Source organism: Phyllopteryx taeniolatus, chromosome 1, assembly GCF_024500385.1.
Source record: "Phyllopteryx taeniolatus isolate TA_2022b chromosome 1, UOR_Ptae_1.2, whole genome shotgun sequence".
NCBI classification, from domain to species: Eukaryota; Metazoa; Chordata; class Actinopteri; order Syngnathiformes; family Syngnathidae; genus Phyllopteryx; species Phyllopteryx taeniolatus.
Window position 1 is genome coordinate 50006178 of NC_084502.1, and position 21998 is coordinate 50028175.

The 21998-nt window shown below is 40.9% G+C and overlaps 2 protein-coding genes across 3 annotated transcripts in view; one reads left to right on the forward strand and one right to left on the reverse strand.

The window, feature by feature from the left end:
• Window positions 1–21998, forward strand: part of fignl2 (fidgetin like 2) — a 543953-nt gene that overhangs the window by 377715 nt on the left and 144240 nt on the right. The window lies entirely within an intron of this gene.
• The window catches only part of LOC133465088 (prostaglandin E synthase 3-like), a 54799-nt gene that overhangs the window by 3743 nt on the left and 29058 nt on the right, over window positions 1–21998 (reverse strand). For both annotated transcript variants that reach the window (XM_061747519.1, XM_061747530.1), the window contains exons 5-6: window positions 14848–14937; window positions 5883–5939 (exon numbers count right to left, since the gene is read on the reverse strand). In XM_061747519.1, the coding sequence (XP_061603503.1) occupies window positions 5883–5939; window positions 14848–14937 (147 nt within the window). The remainder of the gene's footprint in view (window positions 1–5882; window positions 5940–14847; window positions 14938–21998) is intronic.

Consider the following 21998-nt stretch of genomic DNA (forward strand, 5'->3'; position numbering starts at 1 on the left):
AGATGGCAGTAGATTTCTGTCAAGAATGTCTCGGTAGATTTTCCCATTCATCCTTCCTTCACTAATGTGAAGTTGACCAGTACCCTTTGCTGAAAATCAGCCCCACATCATGTTCCCACCTCCGAACTTCACTGTTGGTATGGTGTTTTTAGGGTGATGTGAAGTGTCATTTCTCTTCCAAAAGTGGTGTGCATTATAGCATCCAAACGGTTAAATTCTGCTCTCATCAGACCAGACTATATTCTCCGAGTATTTAACTGGCTTGTCCAAATGTTGTTCAGCAAACTTTAAACGAGCTTTGGCATGCTTTCTTTTCCCAGCAATGGGGTCTTGCGCGGTGAGCGTGCATACAGGCCATGGCGGCGGAGTGCATAACTCACTGTTTTCTTTGTGACAACAGTACCTGCTAATTCCAGGTCTATCTGAAGCTCTCCACAGGGGGTCCTAGGCTCTTGGACAACTCTTCTGATTCTTCTTTGCACTCCTCTGTCAGAAATCTTGCGAGGAGAACCTGATCGAGGCAAACCTATGGTGGTATGATTTTCCACTTACGTATTATGGCCCCAACTGTGCTCACTGGAACAATAAGAAGCTTAGATATGCGCCTGTAACCAATGTCATCGTTATGTTTTGCAACAATTAGTTTGCGATTGTCTTGAGACAGCTCTTTGCTCTTACCCATCATGAGATGTGTCTTGACTCACACCTTGGCAATGAGACCTTTTTGTAGGCCATATTCATTTGCAATGACAAGGGGCTGCATTGCTGTTTGATTATTGATAGATTTTAAATGTTGTCTTGGCTTTCCATGCCTTTTTGCAGCTCCCTTTCTTCATATGTTCAATACTTTTTCCCTGTGTCTTTTCACATTATTACACACAACTTAATTTCTGCTCTTATTTGCTCTACTTTCTTTGTATGTATGGATTACTTGGGTTGTTCCCATTATCTTGTGAAAATGTTATGTCAATAGCACCTTTGGAAATTTATTTCGTGAGAAAAATGGTGACGTGTTAAATACTTATTTCAGCCGCTTTAAATGTATTCATTTTCATATATTAGGGATATGATATCTATATCTCACGGTTCTGTTTTATTACAGTATTAATCTCACGGTGCGATAATTATTGCGATATCGTGGGAAAGCTCACGGTATTGCAGGAAGGTTCACGGTACAGGTAGGGCAAAGATGCGAAAGAAGGAGAGCCGAAAAACCTCTTTTTCTTGCTCCTCGTCTTCTAGACTCTTGTCGAGTCCTTCTCAATAGGTTTTAGTAGTTTGTATCTGTTTTCCCACAGCTTTTTGTGAAAAAACACAGCATCAAATCATATATTACCATGCACTTCTATCCCCGTCCTTCCGATGTCGACATTCATACTCTTACCTCCAAAACAGTATTATTGCTGCAGCAATAATAGATGCTCACAATAACAAAACTGCTCATTGAGAAATTGTCCATTGAGAAAGTGTTTAACAGTAATTTAACAGTATTTACTATATTGTCATATTTTGTATTTATAACATTAGAAATTGGATAGTGCCTGATTTCTTTGCTTGAGTCCCACAATTCAAGTGAAGGCATAAACGCAGGAACACTCTTAAAGGCAGAAAAATCCTAAGTTACTTTTCCACCGCTTAGTGATATTGTAAAATGATTTAGTTTTCTGAGCAGCCTCTGCAATATGTTTTCATTTGAAGAGAGGAAAGTATGTCAGATTTATGTTTGGATTGATATCTGTATGGAGTGGACCTATTTCATTAGTGGGACTACTTTAATGTATTGGCAGAGTGATATGTTGTAATGGGAAGTCGGAATCATTCTCTCTCTCCATGTGATGTTCTTTCACCCACGATTTGAGATAAACACTCACTAGTATATCACTAAAGAGTGCTGCTGTTACAATATGCTAAAATAATTCGGTGGATCATCTCTTTGAGGGGGAGCGGTGATGGCTGCCCGCGGAGGGCAGACTAGTAGGGCTACTTGGTGACGACCGCCACCAGCCGGTATGCAGCTTCGCGAAGTGTAGGTCCATTAGCAGCCGATGCCGGCCCGTTTGCTGGGACGGAGGGCGGCCAACAAGGCGCCTCTCACCCAATCGATTGCGACGCGACTCTCAGACCGGCATAGCGGCTACGCTATAGCCTTGGGAGGGACTCGGGGCATCAAGTTGTTTCTCCATCCCACCCAACGCAGCCTTTTGGTTACCTGGGCAAGTCAGCCAATCAGTGTATTTTTTGTGACGTACCCACATGGTTAGGTTATGCGTTCAATCAGGTGCATTTATACTCTTAATGATATTGAGGCACTTAATTTCGAGATACCGTGGTATCGCGAATATCCCTATAGGTGATACTTTAGTGAGGTGCAGGTAAATTACTTGTCCACTTGAGGTCACCATCCACACATAAGAACATGCTTAAACGGACGGTGTGCTCTGCTTGAAAGACATGAACAACAGTGCATCCGGGGATGGTGTGAAAACTTGATTTTCTGCTTTAAGCATTGGCACCATTCTTCACACTGATAGTCCTGACAATGAAGTCAGCGAAAAGCTTTAAGGGAACCCAGAATCAATTGCGGTGATGTACTACAGTACTGTATTTGTAGAAAATCAAGCTAAATTTTGCTCTTGCATTTGTTTCTGTTGATATTGTTATGAGTGTGTGCATTATCTATTTGTCGGGCTAAGTTTGGTATTTGTGAATATATTTCATAAATCTCTGACTATGGCTTGTGTTTTAAACAGTGGATTTCTGGTAAAGTTCTTTGTATTCTCCGGCAATTTGGTGACTTACCAAATATATGAATTGAGATTATTATTATTAGTAGTAAGGTTTCTTTTTCTGCTAAGAATAAGAGCCCAATTGACCTTACATGAGTCATTGCTGCCACATTAAAATCATATACCCAATAAAGATAACTGTATCAAAGATGTGCAGGTGAGTAACTGCACTACAGTGACTGACTGACGGCAAATTAGGGTTCAGTATCTTGCTCAAGGACACTTCCACAGCTGATAGCCGGAGCCGGGATTCGAACCGCCAACCCTTCAGTCACTGGACAACCTGCTCTGCCAGGGCTTTTTTGCCAGATTTGCTCGTCCTCTTCCCATCGAGAAAGAAGGCAGAGTTAACATTTGTTGAAAAATGATGGCCAGAGCATGATGCCTGGGAAAAAGGCACACACGGTCACCCTTTCGACAGTACATCATTCCTTTCCAATAGGAGCTTATTCGTAAGCGCTGTCAGTAAAGGCAGCACTTGCTTTGCAAGCAGGTTCATAATAAAGAATTTTGGTGCAAAATGACATGAAATTAATGCTCTCCAGTCAGCATTGGCACAATTATATTCTATGTACAACCCCAATTACAAAGAAGTTGGCATGTTCTGTTAAACATAAATAAAAACAGAATACAATGGTTTGCAAATCATGTTCAACCTATATTTAATTGAATACACTACAAATACATTTAATTTTCAAACTGTTAAACTTTATTGTTTTTAGCAAATAATCCTTAACTTTTTATGAATTTTATGGCTGCAACATGGCAAAAAAGACTGAGAAAGTTGATGCTCATCAAACACCTGTTTGGAACATCCCATAGGTAAACAGGCTAATTGGGAACAGGTGGGTGCCATGATTGGGTATAAAAGGAGCTTCCCTGAATTGCTCAGTCATTCACAAGCAAAGATGGGGTGAGGTTCACCTCTTTGTGAACAAGTGTGTGAGAGAATAGTCGAACAGTTTAAGTTTAAGGACAGTTTAAGGACAATGTTCCTCAACGTACAAAGGACACTTTCACACCCACCCATCTGGCCGCACCCCCGACCACAATCACACATCTGACTTCTGCATTAACCATCCATGAACAGGATGTGAGACGCATCTTCAAACAACAAAAGATGAACAAAGCGGCAGGCCCACACCATGTGTCCCCATCCTGCCTCAAAGTCTGCGCGGACCAGTTTGCGCCAGTCTTCACTCAGATCTTCAATAGATCTCTGGAACAGTGTGAAGTACCATCCTGTTTCAAACGCTCCACCATCATTCCAGTCCCCAAGAATCCTGCAATCTCGGGTCTAAATGCCTACAGGCCTGTCGCCTTGACATCTGTGGTCATGAAGTCCTTTGAACGTCTCGTGCTGGACCACCTCAAGAGCGTCACAGGTCCCCTGCAGTTTGCCTACCGAGCGAACAGGTCTGCGGATGATGCAGTCAACATGGGACTGCACTTCATCCTAGAACACCTCGACAGTGCAGGGACCTACGCGAGGATCCTGCTCGTGGACTCCAGCTCAGCGTTCAACACCATCATCCCTGAACTCCTTTCATCCAAGCTTCTCCAGCTCAGCGTCTCACCTGCCATCTGCCAGTGGATTTACAGCTTTCTGACGGGCAGGACACAGCAGGTCAGCCTGGGTGAGGCCACCTCATCCACACGCAGCATCAGCACTGGGGCGCCCCAAGGTTGTGTCCTCTCTCCGCTGCTCTTCTCTCTCTACACGAACGACTGCACCTCAGCGCACCCAACTGTCAAACTCCTGAAGTTTGCAGATGACACCACTGTCATCGGCTTCATCAAGGACGGTGACGAGTCTGCATATCGACAGGAAGTGGAGCGGCTGGAGCTGTGGTGCGGCCGACACAACCTGGAGCTGAACACGCTCAAGACTGTAGAGATGATCGTGGACTTCAGGAGGCATCCTTCGCCACAGCTGCCCCTCATGTTGTCCAGCTGCCTTGTGTCGAGACCTTCAAGTTCCTGGGAATTACAATCTCTCAGGACCTGAAGTGGGCGACCAACATCAACTCCGTCCTCAAAAAGGCCCAGCAGAGGATGTACTTCCTGTGGCTTCTGAGAAAGCACGGCCTGCCACAGGAGCTGCTGAGGCAGTTCTACACAGCGGTCATCGAATCAGTCCTGTGTTCTTCCATCACAGTCTGGTTTGGTGCTGCTACAAAAAAGGACAAACTCTGACTGCAACGGACAATCAAAACTGCTGAAAGGATTGTCGGTACCCCCCTACCCACCCTTGAGGACTTGCACACTGCCAGAACTAAGACAAGAGTGTGCAAAATCCTCTCGGACCCTCCGCATCCCGGTCACCAGCTTTTCCAGCTCCTTCCCTCAGGTAGGCACTACCGATCAATGCAAACTAGAACTAGCAGCCATTCCAACAGCTTCTTCCCTCTTGCGATCAACTTCTTAAACACCTAACCTACAATTCCATTACAACATGCTGGCAATTTTTTGACTTGAGCTCGTTGTCACATTTATGTGGGGCCAATTATACATTACTCGTGCACTCACTGTAGTTGTCTCGCCACGCTGCACTATTTGCATATCTGTTGTTGACCAATACTGGCCACTCATGCCAGAGTAGCATCTGCTCCATTTGCACACTGATTGAGGAGTATCTGCAACATTTGCACAACCAACATTGTCCCAGATTATCACACTACTCGTCACTTTAAACCGCATACACTCCTTGAAGTCTCGGCGCCCTTTGTACAATGGTCATGGCACCGGACTATTGCAATATTAGTCATTCGAACTGTTCTAAGTGCTAAAGGACTCTGCATCTTTTTGCACAATTGTCAAAAAAAAAATAAAAAATGTACCGGCATTACCAGATAACTAGCAACCCTTTACTGCTAAGTGTCTCAAAAGTTTTCTCTGTCAATTGACTGTCTGTTGTCGTACTAGAGCAGCTCCAACTACCGGAGACAAATTCCTTGTGTGTTTTTTGGACATACTTGGCAAATAAAGATGATTCTGATTCTGATTGCAAGGAATTTAGGGATTTCATCATCTACGGTCCATAAAATTAAAAGGTTCAGAGAATATGGAGAAATCACTACATGTAAAAAAACTCACCCCTTCACCAGCACAATCTAGGTCAGGTAGATCATCACCGCCCATGTTGTTCATCATCTAGAAACAACACAATCCATCATCGTGTGCAGTGTTGGGAAAGTTCATTTTCTACGTCAATTACTTCAAAGTTCAGTTCACCGTTCCAAAAATGAAATAGTTCATTTCATCATACAGAATTTTGAACCAAATTCACCATTAAAAAAATTAACTACCATAATTTCTTGTGTCTAATGCGCATTCCCCCCCCCAAAATTTTTTTGGTCAAAAGTCAATAGTGCGCATTATACATCGGTATCGGGGAAAATGGGGGGAAAAGCTTTCACATTTTATAAATGCATGCCACCATCTAGAGCATTTTTCTGTTACCAAACCCCTTTTTACAGTAACTCGAACAATAGTTCAACAAACTATTATCCTTGTCTTCTGATTTAAAAACTAGTTTTCTTAAAAGAATTGCACCCATCTTACAAATTCTGCCTGGGTTATAAAAGATATGAGCACAACTGTGTGTTTTCTCATTTACTAAATAAAAGTAGGACTGTGAATTTCAAAATAAGTAAATAAAAAAAGTATTGCGTGTTCAAATAAAGTGCTTAAATTCAGAATAATTCTTCGAAAAAAACTAACAAAATACAGATAATACTTCATGTTTTGATCATATGGGTAGAAGCAAAATCATGCATTGTAAAAATGCATTATACATAGGTAGAAGGGTTTTCCAGAATTTTGAGGTGAACTTTGGGGGTGCGTATTATACAGTGGGGCAAAAAAGTATTTAGTCAGCCACCGATTGTGCAAGTTCTCCCAATTAAAAAGATGAGAGAGGCCTGTAATTTTCATCATACGTATACCTCACCTATAAGAGACAAAATAAAATGAAATAGATAACTTTAAAAAAATAATAAATTAAAAAAATAAATCGAGAAGTCTTTTTTGTAAGTCTTCACAAGGTTTTCACACGGTGTTGCTGGTATTTTGGTCCATTCCTCCATGCAGATCTCCTCTTGAGCAGTGATGTTTTGGGGCTGTCGCTGGGAAACGGAGATTTTAACTCCCTCCGAAGATTTTCTATGGGGTTGAGCTCTGGAGAATGGCTAGGCCACTCCAGGACCTTGAAATGCTTCTTACGAAGCCACTCCTTCATTGCCCGGGTGGTGTGTTTGGATCATTGTCATGTTGAAAGACCAAGCCATGTTTCATCTTTAATGCCTTTGCTGATGGAAGGAGGTTTTTACTCAAAATGTCACGATACATGGCCCCATTCATTCTTTCCTTTACACTGATCAGTCGTCCTGGTCCCTTTGCAGAAAAACAGCCCCAAAGCATGATGTTCCCACCCCCATGCTTCACAGCATGTATGGTATTCTTTGGATGCAACTCAGCATTCTTTCTCCTCCAAACACAACAAGTTGAGTTTTTACCAAAAGGTTCTATTTTGGTTTCATCTGACCATATGACACTATCCCAATCCTCTTCTGGATAATCCAAATGCTCTCAAGCAAACTTCAGACGGGCCTGGACAAGTACTGGCTTGAGCAGGGGGACAGGTCTGGTACTGCAGGATTTGAGTCCCTGGTGGTGTAGTGTGTTATTGATGGTAGCTTTTGTTACTTTGGTGCCAGCTCTCTGTAGGTCATTCACTTGGTCCCCCCGTGTGGTTTAGGGATTTTTGCTCATTGTTCTTGTGATCATTTTGACCTCACGGGGTAAGATCTTGCATGGAGCCCCAGATCGAGGGAGATTATCAGTAGTCTTGGATGTCCTCCATTTTCCAAAGCTCCCACAGTTCATTTCTTCACACCGAGCAGCTTACCTATTGCAGATTGAGTCTTCCCTCAATTTTGTTTCTGGTGTCCTTTGAAAGCTCTGGTCTTGGCCATAGTGGAGTTTGGAGTGTGACTGTTTGAGGTTGTGGACAGGTGTCTTTTATACTGATAACGAGTTCAAACAGGTGCCATTAATACAGGTAACGAGTGGAGGACAGAGGAGCCTCTTAAAGAAGAAGTTACAGGTCTGCCAGAAATCTTGCTTGTTTGTAGGTGACCAAATACTTATTTTCCACCATAATTTGGTCATAAATTCTTTAAAAATCACAATGTGATTTTCTGGATATTTTGTGTCCCATAGGTGAGGTCTACCTATGATGAAAATTACAGGCCTCTCATCTTTTTAAGTGGGAGAACTTGCACAATTGGTGGCTGACTAAATACTTTTTTGCCCCACTGTACATGGGTGCGCATTTATACAAGAGAAATTCCGGTAGTTTATGGTTCTTTTTTCTTTTTTTCTTTAATATGTTACTGATAGACTTCACACCGATCTGATCGGCTTGATCGGTATCGGCTGATAATTAGTATTTTATGCTGATCGGCTTTAATGTCATAATTCGCCGATCCGATCAATTCTCCGCAAAAGACATTTACTCCGCGTCGCCATCGTGTGCAGGATATTTGAATCCAAAAGCTAGTTTATTTTTAGCCTTGTTACGTGTCTTTTGACATAGTACTGTAAATTTCTGACATCCAATAAAAGTTTTTTTTTTAAAACATGTCGGCAGTATGGCACAGACAACCCGTCTGAGACAGACAACACGTAATGCGTGGATCAGACTACAAGACAAATTTGGTCTTTCACGATTGCACTATGTCAGACTAATGCAATAAAATATTGTATTCCGATACCACCGCATCCTGTCTTACGATCTCTGGGCTTTATCTTGTCAACTCAAAAGCCACCGGGTACACGTTACCATGGCGACGACATCGCGACGCATGTATTATAAGAACAAAATGGGGGAAAACGTGCTGGTGGTCACCGGTGCTTGGGTGATTACGTTCATTTAAGGATTGCTTGAGGTATGTTCATTTACTTTTAATACGATACCGCTCGCAAGCAGGCAACAAAACGTTATGTACCCTAGCAAGCGAGTGCGAGCACTAACGGTTTTACGTAAACATGCCGGGGTTATGTGGAATCATGCGCTAAAGGTTTTGGTATGTGTGAAGTAATTTAATGACAAAGTAATTAAATTACAGTACGTTAGCTCCCATTATTTATCTTGTGATCGGATCGGTGATCGGTTATCGTTTTTTTAAACTCACAGATCAGAGATCGGCCCCAAAAATCTTGATCGTGTAAAGCCTAGTTACTGACGGGCTATTCCCCCTAAAAGTCCACACTAGTAGCCAGCAGCAGCTTTCACCCTACAATATCAAAAACATGAGGAAAAACTTGTTGCTTGAATGGTCTTCTTTTTTTCTTTCCTTAATGTGCAAACAAAAACCTGCAACACGGTATGACAGAAACGATGGTGAGAGGACATTGATAACTGCATTCCTCACAGCTCTTGCTGAATATATTAACAAAATATTTTATTTTATATATTCCTAAATTGAAAATCAAAATAAATTCCATATCATGACACTTTGATCATACAGAAGTTTAACTAAATCATTCTGATACAAATAATTTTCCTATCCATCAATTTTACAATTATGTACTATATTACAAAACACATTCACTCCCATTTACGTCAAACACTGAATGCACCTCGCATTATTACGCAGCTGCGACGTGCCTGCCATGAATGGCGGCCATGGACACACTGAATCGGTTGCCAAATACAGCGTTTATCCGCCGATATATTAAGGCTCCTATACTGTGTGTTCAGACAGTTTTGTCCTGGAAGTCCCTAACAAAACCTGGCACTCTTGAATTAAAATTAACTTTCATTCGAAAACCGTTCTTTGACACCAGAATGAGTGCTTTCTCAATTACGTTCATCAGGCAGAAATGAATTAACTTAAGTTCACGTTCGCACAAAACTAGTTCATGAACTTTCGTTCATTGAACTTGTTCAGCTACAACACTAATCATGTATATGTGTTTTAGGGCTGAACAATACAATTTCCTCTAAAAGTATTGGAACGGCAAGGTCAATTCCTTTATTTTTGTTGTATACTCAAGACATTTGGGTTTCAGATCAAAAGATGAATATGAGACTAAGGTTCAGAATTTCAGCTTTTATTTCATGGTATTTACATCTAGATGTGTTAAACAACTCAGGACACATAACCTCTTCTTTGAAGGCACCCACTTTTCAAGTGAGCAAAAGTATTCTAACGTGACTGATGGGTGTTTCTAGTTGCTCAAGCTTTGATTGATTGCTTAAACATTAGATAGTTCCTGTTTTTGGTTTTGGGGTTCAACTGTGAAAACTGCTTTTGCTGTTAAGCAAACATGAAGACCAGACAGGAGTCTATGGGAGAAAAGCAAACCATTTTGAAGCTGAGAGAAGGGGGAAAATCGATCAGAGCTAGTGCACAAACATTGGGCGTAGGTGATACAACAATTTGGAATGTCCTAAAAAAGAAACTACTGGTGGACAGAGCAACAGACATTGAACAGGTCGGCCAAGGGTATCAACAGCAGCTGATGTCAGAAACATTTTGAGAGCTGTGAAGAAAGACCCAAAGACAACAGTTAGTGACATCAATGCCAACCTCCACAGGGCAGTGATGAAGGTATCACAATCCACTGTACGAAGAAGACTTCGAGTGAAGAAAGATTCAGGCCATACCACAAGATGTAAACCAATCATCAGCAAAAAGAATCAGAAGGCCAGATTGGATTTTGCAAAGACGTTCAGAGATGAGCCACAAAAGTTTATGGACTAATGAGACCAAGAGTAACCTCTACGAAATTGATGGAAAGGCCAAAATATGGAGAAATAAAGGATTTGCCTATGATCCAAAACACACAAGCTCATCTGTGAAGCATGGTGGAAGTAATCTCATGGCTTGGGCTTCCATGGCTGCTTCTGGAACGGGCTCACTTGTCTTTATTGATGATTTAACTCATGATGGTAGCAGCAGAATGAATTATGGAGTCTATAAAACCATTCTGTTCTGACAATTTACAGAAAAATGCATCCTAGCTAATCGGCAAAAGCTTCATCCTGCAACAAGACAATGACCCAAAACACACTGCCAACACAACAAAGAACTTCATCAGGGGGGAAGGTCAATCACTTAACCTTAACCCAAAAGAGCATACATTTTACCTCCTGAAGAGGGGAAACTAACAAGAACTGAAAGAGGCTGCAGTAAAGGCATGGAAAAGCATTTCAAATGAAGAAAGCAACAGTCTGGTGAAGTCAATGGGTCGCAGGCTTAATGCACTTATTGCAAGTAAGGGTTATGCCACCAAATACTAAATGTTATTCACTTTCAGTTAATTTGATAATGTCTGATACAATACTTTTGCTCACTTGAAAAGTGAGTGGCTTCAGACAAAAGGTGCTCTGTCCTGAGTTGTTTCACACATCTACAGTGGGTACGGAAAGTATTCAGACCCCCTTAAAATGTTTACTCTTTGTTATAGTACAGCCATTTGCTAAAATCATTTAAATATTTTATTTTATCATTTCAAATTTTGATGCCAATATTTTCCTTTTCATCGAAAGACGAATGTCAGCTCCAATTATCGGATATCGGCCTCCTTGACTACTAATAATTGATATCGGCTCTGAAAAATAAAAAATCACTAATTCTGGGAACCACATCACGTCATTTGCTTGCCCAACCGGAAGGGACCCTCCACACATATTTTATAAGATAAATGAAAACATACTATATTGTTGTAGATTGTTATCATGTTATAAAATGGCACATATCATAATATATTTTTTCCACATCACCCAGCACTATCCTGTCTGATGATACCAATGAGCAAATGAAATGAAGCACAAAACATCTCATCTGTTCATTGAGCTAAGGGACAGCTACAGTGGATATACAGTGGATACGGAAAGTATTCAGAGCCCCTTAAATTTTTCACTCCTTGTTATATTCCAGCCATTTGCTAAAATCATTGGTAATTGTTTCCCTCACTAATATACACGCAGGACCTTATATTGAAAGAAAAAAACGAATTGTTGATATTTTTGCAGATTTATGAATAAAGAAAAACTGAAATGTCACAAGTATTCAGACCCTTTGCTCAGTATTTAGTAGAAGAATTTATACAGCGCATATCATACACATGTAAACAATGTGCGTTACATGATTAAAAGCATTTTAAAAACAATGAACAAAAAACAGCTTATGAACATTTTAAACAAAGAAAAAAAAGTACAATTAAAACAGTGTACAGTGCAAGAAATATAATTTAAAAGTGGAAATGCTATTAAAAGCATGAGAAAAAAGAGGATTTTTTAACCTGGACTTAAAAACATTCACGCTTGGAGCATAATCGCTAAATGCTGCTTCACCATGTTTGCTTTGGACTATGTGCGCCACTATTTGACATGAGTCTGTCGATCTCAGGAGCATTTCTTTCATGTAGACAGTACCTAAACCATTTAGTGATTTATAGACCAGTAGCAGAACTTTAAAATCTATTCTTAAACTGACTGGAAGCCGGTGTAAATAGAATTGGAGTAATATGCTCTGACCTCTTTGTTCTGGTGTGAACCCGAGCTGCAGCATTCTGAATGAGCTGCAGGTGTTTAATGCTCTTCCAGTCAGAAGACCATTACGATAGTCAAGTCTACTTGAGATAAAAAGCATGAATGAACTTGACACATGCAAGCCTGGATATGTTCTTCAGATGGTAGAAGGCAGTTTTAGTAATTGAGCTAATGCAGCCATGAGTCTTTTTGGGAATGATGCAACAATTTTTTCCACACCTGGATTTGGGGATCCTCTGCCATTCCTCCTTGCAGATCCTCTCCAGTCCCTGTCAGGTTGGATGGTAAAGGTTGGTGGACAGCCATTTGCAGGTCTCTCCAGAGATGCTCAATTGGTTTAAGTCATGGCTCTGGGTGGGCCATTCAAGAACAGTCAGAGTTGTTCTGAAGCCACACCTTTGTTATTTTAGCTGTGTGCTTAGGGTCATTGTCTTCCTGGAAGGTGAACCTTCGGCCCAGTCTGAGGTCCTGAGCACCCTGGAGAAGGTTTTCGTCCAGGATATCCCTGTACTTGGCCGCATTCATCTTTCCTTCTATTGTAACTAGTCGCCCTGTCCCTGCAGCTGAAAAACACCCCCACGGCATGCTGCTGCCACCACCATGCTTCACTGTTGGGACTGTATTGGACAGGTGATGAGCCGTGCCTGGTTTTCTCAACACATACCGCTTAGAATTAAAGCCAAAAAGTTCTATATTGGTCTCATCAGACCAGATAATCGTATTTATCACCATCTTGGAGTCCTTCAGGTGTTTCTTTAGCAAACTCCATGTGTCTTGCACTGAGGAGAGGCTTCCGTCGGGCCACTCTGCCATAAAGCCCCGACTGGTGGAGGGCTGCTTGATGGTTGACTTTTCAGAACTTTCTCTCATCTCCATCTCTGGAGCTCAGCCACAGTGATCTTTGGGTTCTTCTTTACCTCTCTCACCAAGGGTCTTCTACCCCGATTGCTCAGTTTGGCCGGACGGCCAGCTCTAGGAAGGTTTCTGGTCCCAAACGTATTCTATCTAAGGATTATGGAGGCGACTGTGCTCTTAGGAACCTTGAGTGCAGCAGAAATGTTTTTGTAACCTTGGCCAGATCTGTGCCTTGCCACAATTCTGTCTCTGAGCTCTTCATGCAGTTCCTTTGACCTCATGATTCTCATTTGCTCTGACATGCACTGTAAACTGTAGGGTCTCATATAGATAGGTGTGTGGTTTTCCTAATCAAGTTCAATCAGTATAATCAAAAAGAACTGGACTCCAATAAAGGTGTAGAACCATCTCAAGGATAATCAGAAGAAATGGACAGCACCCGAGCTAAATATGAGTGTCACACCAAAGGGTCTGAATACTTATGGCTGTGTGATATTTCAGTTTTTCTTTTTGAATAGATCTGCAAAAATTTCAACAATTCCTTTTTTTCTGTCAATATGGGGTGCTGTGTACACAATGAGGAAAAAAATGAAAAAAAGATTTTAGCAAATGGCTACAATATAACAGAGAGAGAAAAATTTAAGGGGGTCTGAATACTTTCTGTACCCACTGTAGATGTAACTACCATGAAATAAAAACTGGAATTCTGAACTTTTGTCTCATTTTCATCTTTTGATCTGAAACCCAAATGTCTTCAGTATACAACAAAAACAAAGGAATTGACCGTCATTCCAACACTTTTAGAGGGGATAGTATATCGTTTGAGCATGTACGCATGTGCAATATTCACATTGTAGGAGAAGTTGCTGTGTTGATATGCAGTAAATCAACTAATATTAACAAGTGACCAACAGGGGGACCTGGTTGGACATGCTAATAATCTTAACACCGATGTCACGGTAAATTATAACCCACCAAAAAATACACACGGAGCAGCCCAGAGTGTTATATAGTTGGATTTTTGTAATGGTAAGTATTAATGAGGACACGGGAAACAATTACACGCCTGCATTTATTGTCTCTCTCCTCATAATGTAACGAACAAATACATGTCGCAACAGATTACACTTGGAGGAAAGGGGGAGAGCCACGGCAGTATTGAATAGACAAACTTCAGGTATACACAACAACATGTTTTGCTTGAACTAATGCACTCAAATATAGAAATACTAATGCATATGTTAAACTATAGGAGGAAAATAACATTTATTAAAAACAAATGAATAGTGTTAGAAATGTGCTAATGACACTACAGTATAAGTGGGCATCAAAAGAAATTAACCTAATGTCGGGCTGGACTATTGCTCAACACTAGTGCGTTTAAGTACAGGTAGACTTCATACAAATGACTGTATACTTTTGTGCTCTACTGAGCATAGTTTTTCTAGATGTAAATAAACATGCGTTCTGGATTTCACATTACATGTATGTTATCCTGTATTTTTTAACATCGCAATATCTCTCGCAGGGTTAAAGAAAAATCGCAATGTCATTTTTTTCCAATATTGTGCAGCCACGGTGTGTGTGTGTGTGTGTGTGTGTGTGTTCGGGTGTGGGTTTATTCCATCTACAGGCTCTTACCTCTGAGAACTTGTCAAAACTGTTCAAGTCTTCATCGGAGTCATCTTCCCAGTCTTTCCAGTTATTGAAGTCCACACTGAGGCAGTTGCACTGACAGAGAGACAAACAGACCATTTACAGTGCCGTCTTTGCCATTGATGTCGTCACAATTCCTGAAAGTTGTCACATCATCAGGGTCAGGTCCTGCTTTGTTCACAATGACGTGATTTATTTTGTATTTAACCTTTATTTATCCAGATAGAACATTAAGAACAGTTTCTTATTTACAATATTTACAGTAAACTACATCTGGGAATGACAAATAACAACAACAATGTTTTGCCTCTTATTTGGATATTGTTTTGCAAGCTGAAACTCTTCACAGTACGATTGTTATTGGTGGAATGAGGTGCGCAGTGCATGTTGGGTACCAGAGTTCTTTTGCCCCCCACATTGCCAGGACATTTGTAGTGTTTCCTCTACATACTTTACTTGGGAGGCCACTCAACTAAATTGACAGCCGCCCAAGATGAAGAAACAAAAACGCACTCACCACCAAAAAAAAAATAATAATAAAAAAATTAGTTTGTTGTCACATTTCTGTCGGGCCAATTATATATTACTCGTGCACTCACTGTAGTAGTCTCACCATGCTGCACTATTTGCATATCTGTTGTTGACCAATACTGGCCACTCATGCCAGAGTAGCATCTGCTCCATTTGCACACTGACTGAGGAGTATCTGCAACATTTGCACAATCAACATTGTCCCAGATTATCGTACTACTCGCTTGAAGTCAGTGCACCGGACTATTGCAATATTAGTCATTAGAACTGCTCTAAGTGCTAGAGGACTCAAAAGACAAGATTATACTGTACTGACACAGGAAAAGCTCCACTGTTTATCTGCCTCACGGCTCTGCACCGTGATTAGCCAGGCTAGCTATCTAGCAGCGTCACTAGTCGCCAGATTATTATGTCCAATAATACATGCAAAACGGCAGTGCAACACGAGATTTTATCACACGACCAGCTTCGTGGATCTACAATGTGATTAGCCAGGCTCGCTAGCCAAGCTAGCTAGCGTCGCTAATCATCGTGTCACTAAGTTACTAATCATCGCCTCCATGGCGGCTTCGTCGCTGGCACAACACGGCAGCGCGGAATGTCCCTGGAGTAAACCACGTTGCACACAGCCACGGAAATGCCAGAGCGGAGCTGCCTGCGCGACAGAATCACAGTCACTGATCATCGCGTCACTAAGTCGCTAATAATCGGCTCCATGCCAGCTTTGTTGCCAGATTATTATGTCCAAAAAAACCCTCCTATTTTCAAATAAATGCAGGAGCGACGGGAGAGATTGGTTAGAGCGTGTTGAGAGGCTGTGATCTGAACAATCTCCCATACGCCCTCCTCATGAGAAAAAGAAACCAGTGTCTTCATTCCTTTTGTGTCTATTTTTATAATGTTGGGTAAGATAAATCCAACATTTAATTGGTCCTTCGAGCCGGATGTCAACACACCCGAGGATTCCAGTTGTGGAGCCGACTTCCAGTTAAGAGACCGTGGCCACGGCAAGTAAGACCCTTTACGGGACTGGTCTTCGTCCTCCTCAACTGGGATCTGAAGGTTGACGACAATCCACAGGATTGAAGACGACTGGTGAGTTAAATTTTAAAAAAAATTTTAGGAAAAAGGACGGCGGAGTCCTGTACGTACTTAAATTCCGTGTTTAATAAACCTTGTGTAATACTAGTCACTGGCAAGTAATGAGGGACGGCGGAGTCCGACATATTCCGCGAGGACGGCGGAGTCCTGTACGTACTTAAATTCCGTGTTTAATGAATAAAGAAACTAGGAAAGTTTCGTGGCGTCGTAGTTAAATTCCGTATAGGACGGCGGAGTCCTCTAATGAGCTGTTGACAGACGTAGTTAAATTCCGTATAGGACGGCGGAGTCCTCTGACAAGCCAGTGTGAATGAAAACTGTTTGAATGAGAGTGTAAATGGGAAATGGGAAACCACTAGGTTTTTCATTCCATACCAAAACAGTGGGAAAGTAAACGGTGGACTTTTGTGGATGCAAAGGCAAGAATTCTCCACTCGAAAGAGTTGAAGTGAGAATTACCACAGAAAGTAAATTTGAATCACCGTCCTACTGAAAAGAAACAGTGTTCTAGACTACCCTAGGTAGTATTACACTGAACCAAATTCTTTCAAATGGGGAAAGGAAGTAGTAAAATAAAAAACAGGAATACACTGCAGTGTAAAGGTTGGCGGTTCATTAAATTAAATTTAAAAGGAAAAAAAAAAACAGGATCCTGATAAAATTTAATATTTAGAGACAGGGATAACCGAACACGGCTTTAATGGTTGGTTAAATACACAAAAAATAGCCGCGTTGCAGGAATCAAATTATATAAAAAATAAAAGGCAAACCACCGTTAAACGTGGGAAAGGCCCTGTTGTCTGCAGCCTTGCAGCTTATCACAAAAATAGAAGATAAAAAAAGAATGTGATGAGCTGCAGTAATACAGAGAGCAGCATGCGTACCAAACCCACGCACATTGTTAAATTCATTAAGACCAGACGCTACTGTGTTTACAGTAGTGGACATAAGAAATGCATTCTTTTCAGTACCAATAGAAAATAACAGTCAATTTTGGTTTGCATTCACATTTGAGAAAAAAAAATATATATATATATACATTTACTAGATTACCGCAAGGTTACTGTGAAAGTCCAACTAATTATTCACAAGTTATGACAACACGCATGTCTTCTGGCATCTACAGATGGAGAGACATGCAAGGATTCATTGGCCTTGCTGCATCATCTAACAGAAGAGGGACATAAAGTTAACAAAAATAAATTGCAATGATGTCAAAAGGCAAGTCAAATATCTAGGCCATAATTTAAGTATAGGAGGAAGGACTATATTAGAAGACAGGAAAGCTATAGTCTTAAAAAATCTTAAACCACAGATGAAGAAACATATAATAATCATTTTTAGGTCTGACAAATTATTGTAGAGCATGGATTCCAAACTATGCAGAAATTGTTGCACCCTTGTCAAAATTAATGTATGAAGACAACCTTAAAATGACATCATCTGTTTAATCGAGTACAGAGGCAGAAAAGGCCTTCTGTGACATTAAACAACATTTGGTGTCCAGTGCTGCGCTAGGCCTTCCACCTTACTTGATGAAGGCACGCAGCATGATTGACAGGAATTGGCTGAACAAGCTGCTGAATTAGTAGCATTAACCGAGGCATGCAAACTAATGATAAATAAAGATGGTACAATCTATACTGATAGCCAATATGAGTATTTCATAACAAGAACGTAATTATGGGGAAAAACAAAGTGAAAAACTACAAAATGAAATTTACATTAGCACAGAAGAAAAAAAAAAAAACCTATTCAAATGGGCTGCTATATTGAGCCATGCTGTGTCACATGTCTCAACCGGAGGGATGGTGGCACAGATAGATGGACACTTTACAGCCCTAAAAAAAAAATAGCAGAAAGAAACACGTGGGTTCATTTAACACACTGTAAAAGAGTCATTTCAGCTGAGTACTCAAATAGGGAAGGTGAGCAAAAGTCTGATAACGGAGCGGGAGCAGATGTGTAGATTCTGAAAACGCTTGCTGGTCAGTGAAGAAAAAAGACACCAACCCTTTTAGTGAGAACTCAGCAGAAAGGCACACCCACGTTGGTTATGAGATTCGATAAGTTGTTACGTAGCAACTTTGGCTACTATGGAGTTGGTTTTGTTTTTGTGGTACATGGGACGTCCCACCCTCAATGATAAAACCCATTTTTTAGATAGAAAATCACCTACCAACTGGACCAATATGACGAACCCAATAATAAAAAAATTTTGAATCATTAACTCGTATCAAAAGGAGTACAGCTGATGATCAAAATTGTGGGCATGGCCTCCAAATGCGGCAAAACGGTTTAATATTTTGTGCCCCCCAAAATCAAGCTGCTTTAATCATAATTCCATATGCAGCTCTCACCAATGATGCTCAAGAGAATGGGCAGAATTGGGGATTTGGATATGACTGGTATGCAACTATAGGCTTTGGAAGGGAACACCTCATTGGTGAAACAGGTTATGATTGGTCCAGTTGGTCACAAAAAACAGCAAAAGAACATAGAAAGAAGTTTAACATAAGCAAAACGGCCCATAGTTTAATATTGAAATACAAATCAAGTCACCCAATGTGTTTGATAGTGAGCTTGTGGGCCTATTCTGGCGGAAAAGATCCCCACTTCCAAGTAGTATTGTGTTATAGGAACCGTGTTAAACCAGAAATGCCATTGAAAACTTCAAAGAAAGGTGGACAAATTTTAATGATTAACAACATAACTACTGATGATTGGTTCCTTGTTGTCACAGGAGTTTCAGGACAAAATAACAATTGGTTACTATTGATGGAACAAGCAGCAAATGTAGCGAGAAAAGATTGTGTTGTTTGCATGGGTCCCAGGCCTTTGTTGCGCATAGTTCCGGCATAATTATCACAAGATTGTATTATTCCATTTGCACACTGATTGAGGAGCATCTGCAACATTTGCACAACCATTGTCCCAGATTATCGCACTACTCTTCACTTTAAACCGCATACACTCCTTGAAGTCTCAGCGCCCTTTGCACAACGGTCATTGCACCGGACTATTGCGATATTAGTCATTCAAACTGCTACTAGAGGACTGCATCTTTTTGCACAATTGTTTTTTGTCAATGTCTTTATGTCTACAAAGTGTTCTGTAAATTGACTGTCTGTTGTACTAGAGCGGCTCCAACTACCGGAGACAAATTCCTTGTGTGTTTTGGACATACTTGACAAAAAAGAGATTTATCCTGGCAGAGGCAAAATTATCCAACATAAAACATACATCGACGCCATAGGTGTTCCTCGTGGGGTTGCTAATCAATACAAATTAGCTGACCAAGTTGCAGGAGGATTTGAATACTTCATATGCTGTTGGTGTACGATTAATAAAAATGTTGATGGGATAAACTATATCCACTTCAATGTACAGAGATTAGGAAATTGGACTCAGAGTGGGTTGGAAGCTGTGCACGAGCAGCTCAAAGACGTTCCAAGGCCGCATAGCTGTCGACATGCTCCTCGCAAGAGAGGGAGGTGTTTGCGGTATGTTTGGAGAACAAACAATACTGCTTCAGATGGCAGCTTGACCAGAGCCATTGATGGTCTACGGACCCTCAATCAACACGCCTTGTGGAACAGCTGAATGGACGTTTTTGGTAAATATAAAACCCTAATTTCACCAATATTGATATCAATTGCTGTTTTTGCAGCCATTCTGACATTGTGTGGATGTTGTTGTATCCCATGCATTCGGGCATTAATCAGTAAATTAATCACCACAGCCATAACCCACATGGAACCGTATGGAGCAGATTTATCCTTTATTGGAGGTTGATAATAATGACGATGATGATGATGTTGTTTTACCTGATTTGTTTCCTGATCCAGGTGATTACGATGTTTAAACTACAACATTCATGTATGACAAGTTTACTCTGAGTGTAAATGTATTTGTTTCATAAAAATGATTCTACAGTTAAAAATCGAAATGAAGTGACTGTAAGATGAAATGAGAATTTGTGCAAATACATGATAAACAGGAGGGAAATGTTAAATATATTCCAGAAGTTATCATTTATTTGCTTAGCTTGCATTAGTATTATGGACGATTTTAGATGTCTCGCCTTCAAAAAGATGACTCAGCATCATCCGATGGAAGGGCGCCTGGACCAAGGACGTGATCGGATGTGGTCGGGGACGTGACAGGTGTTGGTCCAATGTTTTGTGTTGTGTCTTATTGTTTAGAACATTATGTCTGGGAAAAACCCTCCTATTTTCAAATAAATGCAGGAGCGACGGGAGAGATTGGTTAGAGCGTGTTGAGAGGCTGTGATCTGAACAATCTCCCATACGCCCTCCTCATGAGAAAAAGAAATCATACAAGGAAAGAGGTTAGCTAAGACGAAGTGGAACACTGAGAGGACTGAGGAGAGGAGAAAGGAATACATGGAAATGCGACGTAGGGCGTAATTAATGTATCCACCTTTTGTGACATTTTTGTTTGTTGGTGTGCCGTGAGATTTTTGAATTGTAAAATACGTTCCTTGGCTCCCTAAAGGTTGGAAATTACTGCTCTAGTCAGATCGTGTATTCTAATCAATCAGGTCAAACCAACATTACAACTTGACAGAAATAATGGGTGCTAACTTACTGTAATTAAATTACTTTATTGTATTTAAATTACTTCACCCACACCGAAACTTTAGAGCATGACTCGACATAATGGCGGCATGTTTAGGAACAACCATTAGTGCTAGCACTAGCTTGCTAGGCTACATAACGTTTTTGATGCCTGCTTGCGAGCCGTATCGTATTAAAAGTAAGTGAACATGCCTCAAGCAAGCCTTAAACGAACGTCCTTTCCTGTCCTGAGCACCGGTGACCACCAACACGTTTTTCCCCATTTTGTCCTTATAATACAGTCGGCGCAATCCACTCTTGTTGTCGTCGCCACGGTAACGAGTGTATCTGGTCGCATTTGAGTTGACAAGATAAAGCCCAATGATCGTAAAAAAAACGGGATGCAGTAGTATCGGAATACATGATTTTATTGTAGTAGTCTGACATAGTGTAACCGTGAAAGAGCAAATTTGTGTTGTAGTCTGATGCAGGCATTACGTGTTGTCTGTCTCAGACGTGTTGTCTGTCCCACACCGCGGACATGTTTGTTTTTTTAATAACTTTATTGGTCGTCAGATATTTACAGTACTATGTCAAAAGACACGTGACAAGGCTAAAAATAAAGTAGCTTTTGGATTTAAATATACTGTGCACGATGGTAACGCGGAGTCAATGTCCTTTGCGGATCGGCGATTGACGACATTAAAGCCGATCAGCCAATCAGCATAAAATGCTAATTATCGGCCGATACCGATCAGGCTGATAAAATTGGTGTAAAGTCTAATATATATAGAAAACATACGGCACGGTGCACGACTGGTTAGCACATCTGCCTTACAGTTCTGAGGACTCGGGTTCAAATCCGGCCTCGTGTGTGGAGTTTGCATGTTCTTCCCGTGTCTGCGTGGGTTTTCTCCGGGGACT